The 20636-nt window shown below is 36.6% G+C and overlaps 1 protein-coding gene and 1 long non-coding RNA gene across 4 annotated transcripts in view; one reads left to right on the forward strand and one right to left on the reverse strand.

Moving 5' to 3' along the window:
* Positions 1-1472: 1472 nt before the first annotated feature.
* Positions 1473-20636, reverse strand: part of LOC123867307 (adenylate cyclase type 3) — a 28001-nt gene continuing 8837 nt past the window's right edge. For all 3 annotated transcript variants that reach the window (XM_045911144.1, XM_045909658.1, XM_045910396.1), the window contains exons 8-21: positions 19212-19350; positions 17559-17657; positions 17200-17291; positions 15726-15981; positions 13837-13920; positions 13429-13536; positions 12442-12653; positions 11962-12037; positions 11212-11434; positions 10411-10493; positions 9365-9466; positions 7982-8230; positions 7249-7398; positions 1473-4016 (exon numbers count right to left, since the gene is read on the reverse strand). In XM_045911144.1, the coding sequence (XP_045767100.1) occupies positions 3894-4016; positions 7249-7398; positions 7982-8230; positions 9365-9466; positions 10411-10493; positions 11212-11434; positions 11962-12037; positions 12442-12653; positions 13429-13536; positions 13837-13920; positions 15726-15981; positions 17200-17291; positions 17559-17657; positions 19212-19350 (1996 nt within the window). In that variant the 3' untranslated portion in view covers positions 1473-3893. The remainder of the gene's footprint in view (positions 4017-7248; positions 7399-7981; positions 8231-9364; positions 9467-10410; positions 10494-11211; positions 11435-11961; positions 12038-12441; positions 12654-13428; positions 13537-13836; positions 13921-15725; positions 15982-17199; positions 17292-17558; positions 17658-19211; positions 19351-20636) is intronic.
* On the forward strand, positions 5335-8327 carry LOC123867875. The gene is made up of 3 exons (XR_006796533.1): positions 5335-5394; positions 7411-7416; positions 8313-8327. It is a non-coding gene; the product is annotated as an uncharacterized LOC123867875 (long non-coding RNA).

The following is a 20636-nucleotide window of genomic DNA, read 5'->3' on the forward strand; positions in this document are numbered from 1 at the left end:
TCGCAATTTGTAAACTAATACGACAACATAGGCTTGTGGTATTTTAATTGCGACAATGGCAGTATCATCCTCACAGGTTCATATGAAGATCTTTACTTGAAAGGGTCCAGTTTAAGAAATTAATTCTAGTGTCGACTAATTTGTGAGAATAGTCGATACTAGAATTAATTTCTTAAACTGGACCCTAAGATTTTAGGAGTAGGTACAACAGGCCTAATGCAATTTTCCAACCTCACATGGTTTATCTTCAGTAGTAAGAAAGTATTCATGTACCTAAATGCTCTGATTAAATAATGAAATTGTTGTATTTCGTAGATTTCTTATTTTCGTTTACAAATATTTGTAAAATAAGTTAAAAAGAGTTAAAAGATATTAGAAATAGACAACTATGATGTATTTAGGTACTTTATACCTAGATGATGCCCACTACTTCTTCTGCGTGGATTAGGTTCCGGGATGAAAAGTAGCCCTTGTAAGCTATCAAATCTAAGTAAATAAGTACTCAACTTTTAAAAATCGATTAAATGGATGGGGGCAGACAGACAAAAATATTTTCGCATTTCCAATATTATTAGGTAGTATGGCTTATTCGGTATGTTCCAGTCCTCAAGCATCTGGCTGGAGATGCCTTCAGACTCCGAAATTGCTATTATTAAAACAATTTTAAAATAATTAATTAATCCATAATATCCATAATAATATTACAAATGTGAAAGTGCGTCTGTCGCTAGCTTTTTAACCGATTCTGATAAAGTAACAAAGTACCTAGAGTAGTTTATACTCGGGGACGGACATAGGCTACTTTTTATCCCGGAAAATCAAACAGTTTCCATGGGATTCCAAAGACCCATTCGCATAACCCATTTACCTATACCTATGACATTTGGTACCGAAGTAGCTTGTAATTGACATATGCAACTTTTTATCCCGGAAAATCAAACAGTTCCCGTATCTTTAAAAACCTAAATCCAGGCGGATGAAATTGCGTGCATCCTCTAGTTGTTCATAAATAGCAAATAGTTATTTATGCCTCATTATAATGGTGCGATGCGATTTATAGCTCGTTCACACAGGCTGCGTAATAGTACTAGTTACAGACGATCGAACCGAACCACGAACTGAACCACGACGCGGTTCGCCGTCGAACCAATAATGTACGGCGTACCGTGCGCCACAAGATCGAACTGGTACGACGGCGAACCACGTCGTGGTTCGGTTCGATCGTCTGTTAGTACTATAAGCGTAGACGTAGCGCGTACCATTGCGTTGTAATGTATAGAACTGTATAAAACATGGCACACCGCTTGCGTAAAGCGTGGACGTATACGAACCCGGTGTGTTAGGAGTTTATGCGTATCACTACGCACGTGTTACGTGTACGCAATTGGTGGGAATCGGCCTTTAATCGGCTAGGATAATACTATAATATGTAGGTACATGGAAACACAGGAGGTTTGTCGAATAAGTATAACTTCAATAGATATTGCTTTATTTATTAGTATCATAGTCGCAAAAGGTTAAACCTTTACACACTTGAGCTAGAACATGTATAAAATTATATCTTAGTAGTCACAATCACAGGAAGTTATATCGTTTTTGAAGAAAACAAACTCAACAGTCTAAGAAGACTTAACTACATATTACTAGAGTAGGTACACAACTATAATATCACGAGTAATTTTTAATCCTAGAAATAAATCTACTTAAAAACTCCAAGCATGTCATTTTTCCTAGATAAAGACTTACTTACCTAATACAGTCTCTATAGTCTACGATAATAATATATGAAACTTCGATTATTATTATTAAAATAGAAACTAATCGTGTATTGTTATATCTACTAATCTTAGCAAGTCTACCAAAGAAGTTTCTTCTATTATATTGAATCCCTAATTAAATGATCTTGTTTTGTCTCGCTCTAAAGGATGATTATGTATGCTAAACCTAAACCTAATAAATAGGTAAGCGACATCGATACGAATAAAGCTATACAACTAACTCAAATATCACAATATCGCTACTTAGTACACGAATATGAAGATGAAGCAACAGCAACATCGACTACAGATTCATCTATAAACTGTAGGTAGGTACGAGTATGTTATGTAACTTGTTCTTTGAGTATCCTCGCACGCGTATGACTTCACCATAATATTTGGCTGGGATTTATAAAAGTGAATCTCGCAATATACCGTCCTATTATGGCATAAATAAATAAGCAGATACTAAGATATATATGTATAATAAACACATGAAACAACTTTTTGAAATCTACGATATCTAGACATAGCTACCCATTTAATGTACCTAAACCTAATATTATGTAAGTAGTATTGTATGATAATGATTTCTGTATTAGTTATTATTATTTTTAATACTTACACAGTGAAATAACGAAATAGGTATGAGTCAGTAATTCACAGTAAGCACCCTACCTACGGTGCTTAATTTTTTTATTTCAACTCATAAATTATTTAATCAACATTAGGTATTAATAACGACCAAAAAATATAAAAAGTGCCTACGAGAACTAATAGCCATTAGATACGATGATGTACTTTCTAAAATATTAATTAGGCAATAATTTAATTATCAGCCCTTCTATCCAAGTTATGTACGAATAACTATTTTGATTGAAGTCTAAACCTAATTTTACCATGTAGTGATTTTAACAAAGTGCTTTTAATTAAGGTACTAATTAACTCCGGTGTATGACATCACGCACACTGATAGCTAATACACCGTCAACTTTATTGGATGTCGCTTCAAGTCCGCTGCAAATAAATAATAATAACTGCAAATCAGTGAAATGTACAAAATGGATTAAAAGTACGTAATCTACAAGTTTTCACAATATTAAATAATTATTACAAATGAGAACCTAGTTAGAGCATAAGAATCGGCCGTGACTATAGGTGTTTGTTGTAGATAAAAGAACGAATGAACTTGGTACAAAGTCTTTTACAATTGAATTTTATTCAAATAGCTATAACTAGGTGTGGCAAAATTAATACACAATAAGTATGTTGTATAGTTTTATAATGACACTTTTTATAAATATATACAACGTAAATAGATCATATACCTACATACGATTTTACCATCGACTTTACTTTCATAACCATTTTATACTAGTGGTTTCCCCCAAACTAAGACCTCAAAGTATGCCATAATTCCATTAAAATAAAATAAAAATAAAAATCCCCGTTAAAGTTTAAATAATTTCGTTTCTTTACAATAGTTATCTAACTTTAGTATTTGTTGTTCAAGTACAGGATATGACTGAAATTACACACAAGTTTCTAATATGTAACCATTTTTGACAGACATAGCCTCGAAATCAATTTCCACTTTAAAGTACTATTCCCCCCATTTCGCATAAGAGCCCCTCTGAAATAAAGATTTTTATATTTTTCTATGCAATATTCGGCTGAAGGCCATCAGTTTACATATTATGTTTAAATTATGTTTAATTCAGAAGTTATAAGGCTGTGACAGACGGACGGATGGACAAATGCAGTTTCACACTAGGAGACTCAGAGACCTCGCTTCGCTCGGTCAACAAACATGAAAGAACAAAAAGAAAATTGAGTCCTTGATATTTTATACTTTTTATAATGGTTGCAGGTACAGGTTACATCGGTAAAAACCTTTTCAGCCGTTCAAAATGTAACGGAATAGAATTAATAGTATCAGACAAATCTTTCTACTTAGTACCTAATTGTAATACATGTATTGATAAACGTTATAAAAATTGTGTTAAAGGGCAGACAGACAACAAAGTGACCCTATAAGGGTTCCGTTTTTCCTTTTGAGGTACAGTACCCTAAAAATAAAGTAGATAGGCAAGATTGCAGCAACTTTAATAAACGCAACGATAAAATTTAGATATTTTAGGAGAGAAGTGGATGGTCTACATCCTCAACAGTGTGTTGTTGAGAGGAGCGCGAAGCAATGGGAGCATCGCCGTTTGCTAGTAAAGTATCTCTGGCATTCACGTCGCAGTCTTCACCCATCTGTAATGCGATAGTGATAAGTGATTAGTACGAATGACAATTGATACGATAGTACTTAAAAGGGCTCTCTCCGTCACTCGTTTCATACAATCGTAGTTCCAATTTCATTTGAATATTAAGCAACCAAAGTCCATAAAATTTTGCAGACATATTCTAGAAACTAATATCTATGCCTGTGGTTTTCCAGATTTCTGTTAAAATGTTCGGTTTCAAAGTTCCGCGGTCTTAAAAATTTTCATACAAATCTTTGAGCCCCTGTAATTTTAAAACTACATATTTTTAGAAAAATGTAAAACACCACAGACACAGATTTCTAGAATATGTCTGCGAAATTTCATGGACTTTGGTTGCTTAATATTCAAATGAAATTGGAACTACGATTGTATGAAACGAGTGACGGAGAGAGCCCTGTTAAGCTAGTAATATTATTTTCTCTTAAGTACTACGAAACCAGTTACGTACAAATACATTTTATTATTTGTTACAGTTATTTAGTGCTACGTAACCAGTATCGTACAAAGAATATTTTTTCTTACTAAGTACGTAACCAATCAAAACTTTTGTCATAATATATCTACACCAAAAAATGTATTTTTACACATATCTATGATCTTTACTGATGAATAAGTCGGATTTCAATTATTTCAAAACCTTGTCCCTTTCTTTGAAATACTTTCCTGAAATAAAAATTTTTGACGATTGGAAAATCAACCTTAGAAAATTAAACTTTCTACTAATATTCAAAAAATATTATTGAGATATACTCAATATACCTGGATACAATTTGTATAATAACATTATTATTTGCATAAAATAAAGGAAGGTTATTTTTCTAAAAAGTAACTCTGCCTTTGATTCCTCGATTATGCTTTCATTTGTTGTATTGTAAACACCTTTTAAAAATAGATAGGTATGTGCATGGATAATTAAACGACAATAATTACTAGAACCTGACTAAACTTAAAAATGCTTAAATATACAAAAGAAATCTTACAGAATTCAAACTGAATTATTTTCATTAACGGCCGAAATTAATAAAATCAATCCTATGAAATGATTTGTCGATAAGTTTCTTAGCAACATTTTTATTTGTAAAAAATACGAATAGATTGATTATAATCAATTTTGGTTGTTAATCTTTTACTTAGCAGCCATCGGCATCGGTGTAATTTCTTCTATGTACGCAGAATTGTGATGACAATCCGGACTGCCTATCCGGATAGGGCGACCGCGGCAAGTCGGCCTGTCCGGGTAGACTGTCCGGATCGTAACAGCCTCTTCTTCTTAGTTTTTCCCAGCAGATCCTGACAATCTAGCGAAAGTATAACGCGTCCAAACTAAGAAAGGGAGATCGTATCCGCCATATTGTGACGTTATAGTTGTTAATATTATGATCCGATTAAGAACGGTAGCAAAAAATATATATTTATAAAATAATTAATCCTGAATGAAAACCATTTTATCCGAATGTAGCACTTCAATTTTTTTGATAGCTGCATCATTCTCAGAGTACCTACCTAGTAACCAACTTCACTATCATCACAGCTGCTTTCTCCTATAATATATAATGAAATATGGCTTTTAAATTGTTACTGTGGACGCATTGTACTAATAAAAATGGGTCACATCATTTTTTACGTAGGTACCCATAGAAAAGGGAAAACCTACCTACATGTTGTTTGCTAACTTGCTAAAGAGCGCGTGACAATAGTTATTTGTTATGCAAGGCTGCAAAGTTGTTATTTGGTGCAAGTGTTCATTGAATTCCGAGCAAGCGAAGGTTTCTAAGGTTCAAAAATAGAATCCCGAGTGTACCTATAGCACAGAGTAATTCAAAGGTACGAGCACAAATAATAATTTTGCAGCTGTGATAAGATTAAGACATAATACCTACCTTCGGGAGGTCCGGAGCGCGATTTTGGGCACGCACCTCTAACTTTTCAGAGTTATGAGCGTTTTAAATAGTTAAAACTTCACTAGCTTCAACGGTGAGGGAAAACATCGTGAGGAAACCTGCACTTCTGAAACCTTGACTAGCGTGGTAGTTTATGGCCTAAGCCCTTCTCATTCTGAGAAAAAAATCGTTCTCAGTATTTGGCCGGTGATGGGTTGATGATGAATGATGATTAACGAGACTTTATTAAATTCCTCTTTCTACACTTGGGGCATGAAATAACTAATTTAATAATGGATTAAGTAAAATGGACTGCTGAGTTGAATATACTTATAGCAGTACGTAATCTAAACAGAAGCGTCTTGTTCAAGGTATTAGATTCATCCAATCTAAACCACATTTGGGTCGGGGTTAAACGTAATTAAATAATATTTGGATTATTTACTATGTTAAGGGCATATAATGGTTGTAAACAATCGTGTTATCGGTTAGGTTGGCTTAATGCTGAGTAATTAAGTAGGTATGTATGTAATTTAAGAATTTCAGTTATGACATATGACTATTGACTCCAAGTATTGACTGTACTTAGATAATGTACAGTCATATGACATAACTCATAAATAAGGTAAGCAATAAATAGGTACAAATTAACTTAATATCCTGATGGAAGATATACCTATAATCTACATATAAAGTGCTTATTAAGCTAAGTAAGCAGAAGATAAAAACGCATGAGAATAGAAAAGTGAAGAACCAAGTGTTCTCGTTTTAAGTTTTAGAGAAGTAAGTAGGCAATTGTAATTTTAGATATACGAAATGCCTTTACGATTCTCATTGACGTCATATTACTCGTAAATAAGCCATAAGTAGGTAACAACTTTAAAATACATTTTTTTACTTAACTAAGTTGGGTATCATAAATTATAATAACACACTATACACATTCTTATTGATACCTAAGTTAGATTCATATATTTAATAATAATTAATTTATGTTAATTAATTAATTAATTAATTGTTGCTAGTTAATTTATGTCAATCTTGCCGTCTAGTTAGGTATAGTAAATAAGGTTATAAGAATATTTTTTGTAAAATCATAATACAGTTACAATTCATTAATATTCGGTCAGTAATATGATAATAACCAGCAACCTATATCGTTCCTGCATTTCCAAGCTCTGATTGTTGGTTTACATTATATTAAATTATCTTCATCTCAACAAAGTAGGAACAGGGCGATATAATAAAGGTAACCTAGTATGGAAATTCTACACATACCTAGCTACTTCTTAAGATCAATTTACAACATTTTATAGAATTTTTTCAATGTTTACTTACATTTAACGTATCGTTTGGTCCAACGGCTCCCTCTCGTTTGCCCTGCAAGTAATACGTCATCAACTGCCCCTTTCCCTTGACAGCAACTAGACCCCGCTGCTCGAACCAATATCCGAAACTCTGGAGGATCTGACAAGTTTCTTCAGTTACCTACAATCAAAGGATAAAGTAACACCGTTATACTCAATATGATGATGGTCCTTACATCATGAATTTCGGTATAGGTTTAAGTAGTTTTGCTTGGAAAGGAGCTCAAGTTTGTATTCAGTAATCGAAATCACGATTTCGATTAGGTACTGAATATAAACTTGATCGATCGATCGAACTTTGGACTCAATTTTAGTACAGTTTTAGGTGGTTTAGCTTGGAATTGAGTTCAGATTTCTATCCAGTGGACCAAAAGATAAGAATAAAGAAAAAAAACCGGCCGGTTTTTATTAAACCTATACTCCTTATCGATTTCTACACAGTATAGACGGCTAAAACATTTGACGGCACGGCTTTGTCGGGAGGGTGGTAACTAGCCTGGTGGGAACAGACTAGACCAGAGACAATTTAGAAATTATAAGTTCCCAAATTGCCCCTCCCGGGAATCGAACCCGAGCCTTCCCACTTATAAGACCACAGCCACCACAGCGCTCACCATTGTGTAAGAGAGGTTGTCAGACTTTTTTGACCCCGAGTTGAATGTTATACACCCTTTTTGATCCGTCAAATTAGCATTATCCTTTACCTGTATACAACCAGCTTTGCCAGTGCTCTCCATACGCGATGCAACATTGACAGTATTGCCCCATATGTCATAGTGCGGTTTCCGGGCTCCAATCACACCAGCAGTGATGGGGCCGTGATTAACACCCATTCGCAGCACGAAGTGGTTGAACGATTGCTCATTGATGGCCGCGAGCACTCGTTGTAACTCCAATGCGAATTCTACAAGGCAAGCCAAGTGCGCCCAGCGGACCAGAACACCATCAGATGGCTAAAATAAAGTTATAATATAATATCTATTCTAAGTAATATTATAAATGCGAATAAATATTGTGTCCGTCTGTTTAGAATAGAATATATTTTTATTCAAGTAAACTTTTACAAGTGCTTTTGAATCGTCAAAATAATTTGTCTTTTTTAACTCGGTATAGGCACACGCTTAACCACAGTCACAACTGATGGAAAGTGACAATGTGACCTTAAGATAGGACACGTTTACCTAGAGGATGCCTATGACTCATATTGATCCGGATTGTTAGGAAACACAGATCGCGGAAGAGTAATCCAAATCTTAGCCATGCGTATGAGGATGAATGATGACGCAAAACGTTTCGTGCATGTATATGTCGACGACATAATAATATGGTAAATAAAAGAATATTTGTTTATTTATTTAAGGATTTCACTCGCATGGCGTCTTGCGTTACGGTGATAAAAATGTGAAGGGGGGAAAAGATCGAAAAGTTCCTGATCAAACTCTCCGCAATACATCCTTTATCACCGATAAGCCTAGCCGGCAACCTTACGACGGTTATCGAGAGTTTGAAGTTTCGCCAGCAAAGGAGAGTCTTCGCCTAATCCATCTTTGGCTGTCTGTCTGCTACCTGTTCACGAAGCATATTCTATTTAACCAATTTTGATGAAAATATATGGTACAGAGTAAGCTCACATCTCGGGGCCAAACAAAGGCTACTTTTTGTCCTGGAATATCAAAGACTATTCACGGGATTTTTAAAAATCATATCCACCTGGACGAATCGCGGAGGTATTGTCTATTTGGTACAGAGGTAGCTATCGTCCTGGATATGGACATTGGCTTTTTTTATGCCGGAAAATCTAAAAGTCTCCACGGGAATAAACCTATATCTACGCGGAAGTCGCGAACCTCATCTATAGTAATACAATATTTTTTCAATGGATCCTTGCATTGTACCACAGATTATATACTACTTCGGCAAAAGAATTCAAAAAAGTAAAGTTATTCACTTAGGTATAAAATTCCAAAGAAGTAGGTAGGCAGGTACGCGAATCTTATAAAACGACCAATCGGTAAACTATGGTAACATAATATATGTAGAATTTTATTTCGTTTAACTCGTTCGTAATTAAGTTTATTACAACTTACCTGCATTTGTCGTGTGGGATTTAGGCCTGACGCAGCCATGTATGTAGAGCTTATTGTCTTTATTTTTATGATATCTTTACTGAATTTGGAGTCTTCTAATAACTGAAAATATACAATTCATAATATTATTAATGACCTTAAAAAGCATGTAGGTAAGTAGATATTTATAGACTCTCAATTCTAATAATATTCTGGTAATTGATTGATTGATTTTAAAACTCCATTGATTATTATTATTATGAGGTGCTAGGCGCTAGGGCTGCAATCCTCTTTTAGGCGAAAAAAAAAACATTTCTAAGATACAAAATAAAGTAGGTACCTACTTACAACATGTGATAATCAAGAATTATTTATTTGACTTTAAAAAAATAAATTCAATAACTGTTTTTACCTCAAAAACAGAAAGACGCGGAAAAGAAATAGGTAAGTTGATAATTTTGATATTGACGTTTTAGGTTGAATTCCAAAAAGAAATTACTTATTACTCATTGTCGTATTATTTTACTAACGGGATCTGTTCCGTTACAGTTTACACGCAAAACATAGCTTAGGTAACAATTTTGTTTCTTATAGTACTTAAACAATAAAATCAATAACAGTCAAATTAGCTAAAATATTCTCACGTACTCGGTACTTTATTGTTCTTATAAAGTGAATTTGCCCGAAATGAAGTACGTACCTATTAATACTTTATCACAAAATACAGGTGGCAACCCTAGTTGTCGCATCGTGACAATTACAACCTTGTTACGGAAATATAAATTAAGAATTAATGAATCATGCAAAACTCTGCCATAGGTACCTACTTGTAACAATCTCCGTGTAATATTTTAGTTTTTAAATACCGTGAATCAGTTTAGAACTCAATCGGGGTATGAGGCGGTGGGACGCCCCGCACACCCGCACTTCACTCACGCTCACCCGCAGCAAGTTAGCACGGGGGCTGTGCGGGTGTGCAGGGCGTCCCCGCCTCGGTTGCCATCTCAACCCGTCGCGCAATATACTTACCCATTTTTTACATTTACAAAATAAAAGCGAACACTTACGAGATCGAAGTCCGATATAACTTCGTTGAGAAATCGTAAACATTCTAGGCCTTGATTATTAACCGTCTCTTCCGAGTAAAACTCTGTAACAAGTTAAAATACACCGGAATTAGAAAAGACCGGTTAACAGTTTATCGATTACAGATGGTGTGAACAACTTTATTACTTTCCGGCTCGGCTACTGTTCTGTAGTAAATCAAGAGAGGAACTACTTATAATGTCTACTCGTACTTTCATTAGAGAAAATGGTGTACTTAAACGTTTATAGTTTCTAGTTTATAAAGACTATTAATGATGTATTAGTAAAATACTAAGTTTAAGTTAGATAGTAGCTTATTCACCAAACGGTTCAATTCAGAAAAAAATATTGAAAAGCGGTGCTTATCAAGACAATAGGTAACAATGTTTATTTCAATGAGTATTGGGTGTCGCGCACGCAATGCGAAGTGGCAGAGATTAGGCTCGACTTGCCGATGATAAATATTTATTGACAAACGGCAACTTGCGAGACGGGATGCGAGGAAAAATAGAGAAAGATCGCAACTCGTGTGCGATTAACAACGTTTTTAATAATTGTCAAAAATTGTATCGTCTTCTGTCCCTAAGTAACTTATCGACAGGTTACGGATAGATTGATTATTATTAATTTCAGCCGTAAAAGATAAAGATAATGAGGCTTAGCCCAAAAATTCAGACGTGTTTAGTTTTAAACCTGACAGATATATGACAAACAAAAACTGACGAAACGACCATTCGATCAAATTTTCGTGTGGTAAGAAACCAGAAATGTTTTAGTGAAACCTGTAAAATTGGGCATGGAGGCGAAGAGAACGCCCACTTCAGCGTAGCTCTGGCTGTAGAGGTCGCGGTGGTGGTGGCGCGCGCCCATGAAGTGGCGCGCCACGTGCGGCGGCAGCACGTTGTGCACGAGCGCCTGGTTGCGGCGCCGCAGGTCGCTCGCCTGCTCCGCCTGCGCGCGCATGCGCTCCCCGCGCGAGTGCCGGGCGCGCTCCAGCGCCTCGATCTGAGTAAACATTGCGTCACTATAAATATCCCGACCCATCGCCTGCTAGGAATCCCATGCAATCACTACCCATGATATAAATGCGAAAGTATGTCTGTTATGTTTCTTATTCTGGTTTGTCATTCATTCACGCCGCAACGAAGCAACAGATCGAAGTGATTGTTTGCATGGCTTTAGTTAAAGACCTGGAGAGTGAAATCTTAGGTTACTCAGGCCTAAATATACGTACAGTCATCATGATTATCATCATCATCAAGCCTCGGCAGCTCACTACTGAGCACGGGTCTCTTCTCAGAATAAGAAGGGGTCGCCATAGTCCACTCCGCTGGCCAAGTGCGTATTGGCAGACTTCACACACCTTTGAGACTTTCATATTTCATATTGCATAAAAGGAACGTAACTCCGAAAAGTTAGAGGTGCGTACCCAGGATCGAACCCATGACGTCCGGAAAAGACAGGATGCCGACGCCTTAACCACTAGGCTATCACCGCTGTAGTTGGATTAGAAGAACCATATTATTACTCACGTATCGGTTGTAAAGGAGAACCACTATCGCTATCATAAATAACATCAGTATGTGGCGTCCGGTGTGGATCTGAGCCCTGGAAACAAGTTACCTACTAAATTATTCAGGAAAAAGTTGGGAAGCTTTATTTCGGACATTCTAGTTTGCTGATTTTGATCAAAGTTAGTCGTCGATAATATACCTACATGATTTAAGCAAACTTCAGAAGTGGGTATATTGTTTGGGCTAAGTGACTTATCGACAGATTACGGATAGTTTAATTTCTTAATTTACGCCGTTAGTGTACTGTGTTAGATAAATAAATTTCATAGAAGCATGATTAATAACCTCAAGTTTATTAGGTAAGTGGCAGTTTAATATTGAATCTGTAGACGACGATACAAGCTTCGAAAAACAGATATAAACATCTGTTGCTATTATGCTTGCGAAGATTTTGTTAAATAGCTACTTGTAATAAATAATTAAATTAATGCAACTTACAGAATGTTGTAGAGAGCCTCATCGTAGTCCGCTGTAGCGTTGTACGGCAGGCGGAAGGGGTCGCGGTCGAGCGTGGGGCGCGACGTGAGCAGCGCGGGGTGCAGCGCGGCGGGCACGGCGTGCGCGGCCGCCAGCGCGCCGAGCAGCGCGGCGCGCGCGCACCCGCCCAGCGGGGACACCCACAGGGCGCCGCACGCCGCCCCCGCACCTATCTTTATATAAAAGCCTCGTCTTTTTACCCGACCACACTAAACTAGGCCGCACTAAACTAGGAATAAAAGAAGGAGATCGCACGAGCAGCAGTGAAGGAGAATTCATAGCCACGACCACTCTGTCAAGAGTGAACGATTGAAAAGAAGAAAAGGATAAAGAGGTAAATAAGATCATTGCTTCCCTCACTCCAAACTACTCATTCGATTTATATGATGAGGTACCTATCGCTAGCTTCTTCTTCTGCGCGAGCTTTTGACTTCACGCTTTACAAAACCACTTTAGGGCTAGATCAGATTGATATCAAACAGATGATACAGATAGGTCTTGTAATCCTAGATGGAGATGATACAGACTGCTTGTAGTCGGGGAGATCAAACTTCGTTCGATTTGCGGACACCTACAACTTGCGGAAGATTGCCTTTGGCAATTTGTAGACTACTTTCAAACAACCTGGTGAGTGTGTGTAAAATGCCGATGCATTCACTTACAGCAAAATTCTGCGACTTTTACACTATTACCACGTGATCGCGGAAAAATCAATATATACCTACCCAATGTTGTCAAGTGCCTAGTAGATGTAAAATTGAGCTCAAGCGATCTTAACTAAAACAACTTGGCTGTCCAAAGTGGAAATGCAACCATATTCTTGGCACTATTCCACGCGTAATTAGTAGATAAGACTAGAGACTTAAGTTTTATAGTAATAGGTATTAGAAAGAATTAGTTATATTTTGTAAAACAACTTTAAACACTATCCATAATCCATAAACTTACATGATAATAATACGAGGGATGAATACATCGTCGTGCGCCACCGTGCGCAGGCGCATCATCTCTTATCTCGTCTTCGGCTAGTGCGGTCTCGAAGTTACCACAAATAATCTGTTTATAACAAACAGAAGTACGTAACTTATTATATCCAAATCAAAAAAAAAACATAATCAAAATTTTATTATTTCATGTAGAACAACTACAGTGTCTCTTTTCACTTCACGGAGATAAAATGAGCACATGTCGAATGAAATTTTCATAGTAAATAGTCTCTCGAATATTTCTGCATACATAATTCTATTACATATTATGTCACCGTATGAAAAGCTCAAGCAAAAATGAGCTTTTTAAATCATAAAGTATAGATAAGAAGTAGGTAGGTAGGTACTTATTATGGTTTCAAATACGCACCAGAGGAGCAATATTCGCGGCGACAAACATTGCTATGTTAAAGGTTCCACAAGTCAATTTCCAATAAGGTGACATGGTTTTTTTCTGAAAAAAAAAAAACAAAGCCATTGATGCATTTCGTATTGCCATATAACCCTTTTACTGCCATTCCTACTAGATGTAACATAACTAAAATGGCTCTCAAAGTCTTTTTATTTTGAAACGGAGCTGTAAACGCTATACCGTTTTAGAATATTCCGTAATTTTAGAAATGTTCAGTTATTGGTACGTAACACCACAATAAACCGAAAATCAAGAGACTTTCCTTTATAAATAAAAAACCATGATATCTTTTTTTAACCATGATTTTTGTTACATTCAACTAACATGTAATTATTTATATTTTGTTTCTTCTTTTGCATTGGTTACTTTGTCTTCGTGCATACTATAAGTATTAGACATCAGAAATATCAAGGAAATATCCCATTACTCATACTCATGTCATAGAGTAAGTAGGTATACTGGGAATCCAGTTAGGCATGGGTAGGGATCGACAAGCCATACCAGCAGGGATCATAATAATAATGCTTATGTTATCGCACTTTAATGGGCAATATTAATCAATTTAATTTTGTTATCTTAATAACTACTTTGATATACCTACAGAGTAGATATTAGGTAATTTAGATAATATCTAAGTGCAGATGATCAGTAAAGAATTGCATCTAGGTATACTAGTCATAGTATAAAGGGGAAAACTACAAAACCTATTTTAATAATTATTTCACTACCTATCAGTAAATTAATTTATCCAGAAGTAACATAGGCGAATAAATACCGCTAATACATATGTACCGCAGACGAAGTCGCGGTTAAGAGCCCGTCTAAATATATAAAAGGAATAGGTGACTGACTGACTGACTGATCGGCTGATCTAACAACGCAAAGGTCGGGCTGAACTTTGGCATTCAGATAACTTTTATTATGTAGACATCCGCTTAGAAAAGATTTATGAAAAAAGATAAAATAAGAATAGTAGGGTAAAATAGGAGCTCGAAATTTATGAAGTCCACGCGGACGAAGTCGCGGGCATGAGCTAGTCTAAATATATCAAGGAAAAGCTGACTGACTGACTGACTGATCTATAACGCACAGCTCAAACTACTAAAACTAGACGGTTGGGCTAGGCAAAGGCATACAGCTATTACGATGTAGACATCCGTTCAGAAAGGATTTTTGAAAATTCAACCCCTAAGGAGTAAAATAGGGATAAGTCTAAGCGGACGAAGTCGCGAGCATAATCTAGTTACGAATGAAAATAAAGTGGTGATCTATTAAAAATCGTATAATCGTTAGAAAAAAAGTCAAAAGTGACTCATTGGTCTCGCAGTAACAATTATTTTACTTGTCCTATAATACGACTTCCTAAAAGCTTTTATATTACGAGGAACTTGTAACTACCTACGTGAATCACTGAGTGCGCCAATCTATTGACAATGTTACAGCAATGATTCACCTGCAAGGGGTAGAGTTAGTTACCTTAAAGTGGTCAGAAGAAAAGAGTACTAAATTAACTGTGTCACAAACTCTTATCCAGCCTAAACTACAGTACCACCAACTTATCTGTTCGGGTAACAGCCTCGCTAGTATTAAAGGTACCGCAATTAAAAATTACGAAGAAAACACACCCGAGTACGGAACCCTCGGAGCGCGAGTTTTTTTTTAATTTGTAGACTAGCGGTTGGCTCCTATGGCTACAATACTTGCCTAGATCATGCCTATTCGTTGTTGATATGAGGCTACTTATATTAAAAGTGGAAAGAAAAACTGAAGACGAAGGAGGGCATAGCTCCTAGCGGTTCGAATTAGAAACGACAAAGCAAATCGCAAAAGCGAATTTTGAAACGTACCTTATATTGTGCATATCGGTAGCATGCGTAGTACACGACGTTGATGAGGCCGGTCTCGAGCACAAGCGCGAGATACACCGCGTGGAGGGACCAGCTGGGCGGCACGGCGAAGCTGGCCAGCGCCACCACGGCCGGCAGCAGCAGCAGCGGCGGCGCGGCCACCGTCAGCGGGCACGGGTCGCTGCGCCGGGCGTACACCGCCTCCGCACCGCTCGCCTTGAACGTCAGGCAAAGCGTCGTCGCATCTGCTAGTTCCCTGTACGAAAATTATCACCCTCAACCCCTCCCAAATATAATGAGGCGCTGGCGAACGTAATGGTGTAATTGCACGAAATTAAGTTTTACAGGAGGAGCAAAAAACTTAATGAAAGCTGTTTAAGCTTTACTCTAATTGTACCTACCGTTTTGAAATATTTGGACTCAATTTTAATACAGTTTTAGGCTGTTTTGCTTGGAAATGAACTCATGAGTTTGAGTATTCAGTGTTTGAAATTGTGAACATTAGATTAAATTTTAGTACGGTTGTGTTCAATAACTTTAGATTTGTATGCAGACCAAAACGTCCGGATTAAGAAAAATATTTTGATCAGAAGTGTAACTACACCGTTTCGTTCGCAAGCTCCCCATATAATAAAAAAGTCAGTCAGCATAAATTATTAAAGTGATATAATATTATATTCCCTTTTATCAAAACCTAGTTAAGTAATGCCAGGCATACGTAGCAAAGCTTAGTTTTTGTTTGAACGACTCGAGCGCATCACTCTCTGGTATTATGTGAAAAATCTACGAAAAAGTGTTAACTGTATAAAATTTCAACTGATATGATGAACCTGCGCACATAGGTACGTATCGACCGACATACAAACATTGATTTTTGAACTTATGTTATAATGTACCTACTAATACTGCTTGTCACCTGTTCAATTCTTTTAAGTCTTATCACCTCTACCATCGATTTTCTTGATGAAAAATAGCATCAGTAGGAAGTTAGGTATATGTACAATGTACATAAATAGGTACGAGTTTGCTAGTAAGAATATCTACTTATTTTATTTATTAGTGAGAGTAATTTTTATAAAAAAATGAAATAGGTAATATAATATAATTAGGTATATAAAATAATTAGGTATATTCGATAATTTTTGAATTAGCTGAAGAGCCTGTAGGTACACTTTGAAAAGCAGGTGAAGTAAGCAAATTACACTAGGTAGGTAGGTACCTACTTTTAAGGGAACATGCTTGAAAATAATAATTAGGTAGTTCCAATTTTAATTTGCATTCGAAATGTGAGTGAGTGGGGCGCTATACACTATCAATATGTGCCGTATCGCGATTCTGGTAGGATTCCAAGATCATCCGGTTACATTGCGATACTGTCAAATGTCAATATTTCCACTACACAGGATTAATATTCATAGTGTAATAGGCCCCATCAACGTTAGGTAAGTAGTGTTGGCATTAAAAAAAGACTTACTTGTCGTCGTCTCTATTGACGAGCTCTTCCTCTAACATAGCGAGTATTTTCACATCCTCATTGTCCTTGCTCTCATCTTGCGGTGATAGAACCTACGGATAATGTACGAAGCGTATCTATGTAGTCGACAAGCAACAAATCGATATGAACGCTCATGATGTCGGTAGCTTAATTAGGTGCTCGAATGCTATAAAGCAATTTTATTTCGATGAATGAAAATTTCAATTATGGAAAGCAATGCCTGTTTGGTAGATACTAATGTAAACTAGTGTCGACCGCGGAACTAGTGCCCTAGTGTCCTATATATTTGGGCCGGGCCGGAAGGGGCCGGGTGGCCGGGGTAGTACGAGTGCACTCACAGAGTCCTCGTCGTCGTCTTTGAGGTCGGAAAGCGCGTCGCTCGTATCTCCCTCCGCCGCCTCCCCTTCCACTGCATTTTTCTCTTCGCCACCCTGGTACTACAAAGTTATAATCAACTATGACCTGAATGATAAATGAGAACGCGACTGACAAACGTTTAAGAGTCTTTTACTTATACAAAATATTATCTCGCATGTAGTGAGGTTCTTGCAATTTACATGACGTGCGACGATTTCAAACATCTTATTTATTGAGTATCATTTTATATGGGTACCAACGTTATTTATAATTTCATTTTTTCTGATTGAAACATCACGTAGATACTACGTACTTAATAAAAGCTGCAACATAAAATTCCGTTTGCTATTCCTCCTCAAAAACGTGAGGAAAAAAATAGGTTGGCACCTTCATCGCCCTATCGTTAAATCGTGATAAGACATGTTCTTTTGAACAACAACAAAAGAATCGATATTTCGTTTAGGGTTGAGTAGCGTCCACTTATTGAACTACTCTATTACTAATAAAGAGCAAAAATGCATTTTAATTGAGAGGGTCTATTTCTTTAATAGTATAGGCATACGCTTGACTGCAATCACATCAAATAGAGGAGGTATCAGGTAATAATGAATCCAAAGGTGGAGCGCGCCTGCCGAAGATGATGCCCACATTCATTCTTCTTTGGAAGGTCTCAATATTGTAGCTGTCGGGGAAAACGGAAGCCGGAAGGGCATTCCGTGCATATTAGAAATGAGGAAGCGAATCACTTCTGCGAGTCCAAGGAATTTGGTTTAAACATTTCTGTAGCACACTCTCCGAAATAATGATAAAATATCTTTTGAGTACCTACCTACCAATGCCATAATCAAGAGCAGAGAACCTATGAAATATCAAAACTTGACTGTATAGGTAGGTAAATAAAATATGCAGAGACTACAGACTAGCTAGAAGCAGATGCCAGGGATAAAAATATAGGTCACGTAGGTCGATATTAAAAAGATCGTTGTTTTTTGTAGTAGTTCACAAGTTTTTCAATATCGTGCGTGTGGTATTTTCTTTTCTAATTCAAGAGTAAATAAATTATCATTTATATTGGAATACGAATGTAAATCGTGATAATAATGTCTGCCTAATTTCATGATTCAAGGTCAACGGGAAGTACCCTATAGGTTTTCTTGACAGATACGACGGACGGACATACAAAAAAGTGATCCTGTAAGGGTTCCGTTTTTCCTTTTAAGGTACGGAACCCTAAAAAGGTGTTTACACTGCGGAGCACGCGCGTGCAGCCGCGCTGCCGCTTCCGTTGCACTCTGCAGTGCGACGTTCATCTTACAGTTTCTAAGTTGGTTCCTAGTATTAAAATAATTCTAGGGCCTTCTAACTAAAGTTAGACATAGGAGTTACGGGAAAATTCGTAACAGTGAAGTGTAAAATAAAAAAAGTAATGAATGAAAGCAAACAGGAAAGTTTCGAGGGGTTAATTAAGTAAATTGTTTATTAAATTTGAAAAAAATTATAATCTGGAAATATTTAAGTGCGAACGAAAGGAGCGCAAAAATTAAAACATACATTGTAGAAAAAACCGTTATACTTTCTATAGGTGGTAGTGGCCTGTAAGATTTGTAAAATAAACAACAGTATGATATGCTTACGGGTTTGAGAACGCGGACAATAAAGTAGGTCTTGATGCCCGCCTGCCGTAACATCTCCTCCCGCCGCTCCCCGTGCGCAGGTTCCACTTCGAACTCGTTGTTCAGGAAACTAAGCGTCACTTCCGAGACGTGCACGCGACTGAAAGTATCCAACTAATTATTGTTTATATTACAAAAAAGAGCTTAGTAATTTATTTTTACGGGTTACCCGTTTATCCACCTTAAAACATATAAATAACCACCACCCTATAATTACCCTAGGGTCTCACCCTAGAACCTACAATCGGAAGTCGATTTATATAAATTTATTTATATATATAAATTTCGTTAATTCACCCCGTCCGGGGTAGATTGACGGACACATGTTTTTTTTAAATTTTTTTATTCAGATATAAGTTAATCCTTGACTGCAATCTGACATGGTGGTAAGTGATTATGCAATCTAAGATGGAAGCGAACTAACCTGGTAGGCGTATGGCAGGTTTTATTAAACCCATACTCCTTTGGATTCTACACGGCATATCGTACCAAAACGCTAAAGCACTTGGCGGCACGGCTTTGCTAGTAGAGTGGTAACTAGCCACGGCCGAAGCCTCCCATCAGACCAGACCAGAAATTTAGAAATTATAAAATTCCAAACCCCTGCTGGGAACTGAACCCAGTTCCTCCCACTTATTAGACTACAGCGCTTACCACCTAAGAGCTTGTGTGACAATTTATTTGGTCGTATGTACCTATTAATATTACCGTTTTCCACAGAAATCTAATACAGCACTTATTTTGATGCATTTTTTGTACGTTATTACTCAACTTCTCTACAATTTTTATTATTGTACGACAAAACGGAGACAGTCCTACATAGATGCATTTGAGGTAGATCTTACGACCTACGACTGAGAAGTTATATATTTTGATATATTTTTTGCATTATCTAATACCCCAGACAAGTTCTTAGGTATCTATTATATTTTTATCTCACTGGAGTAGAGTCCTTTTTCATTTAAAATTTTAAGTAAGTAAGTAGTTTCTATAACGACATTTTTATTTAAAAAATGTTTTATTGTTTATTTAAGAAATGTTTGTAATACCACTTAATATTATGTTGATATGAAATGAATTGACTTCGCATTTCTAAATTAGAAAAAAAATATCATAGGTAAGTACTATACCGTTTACCTAAGAAACTCACGTTTAAAAGAAACGTGACGCGGACGAGTGAGAAATAACAAAGAAGTATTGTCCAAGACGTATTGCATTCAATCTACATTCAATGGGTAAATAACACTCTTATTTTGAATATGGCGTTATTTATCTAAATTATAATACTTTTAAAATTTTCTATCCGCTATCCGCGTTTGTGTGTGTATAAATACGTTCAAAACTTCTAAACTTCTTAGTAAAGAGTATGAGAGATTAAGAAAAAAA

The sequence above is a fragment of the Maniola jurtina genome, chromosome 1, assembly GCF_905333055.1.
Source record: "Maniola jurtina chromosome 1, ilManJurt1.1, whole genome shotgun sequence".
NCBI classification, from domain to species: domain Eukaryota; kingdom Metazoa; phylum Arthropoda; class Insecta; order Lepidoptera; family Nymphalidae; genus Maniola; species Maniola jurtina.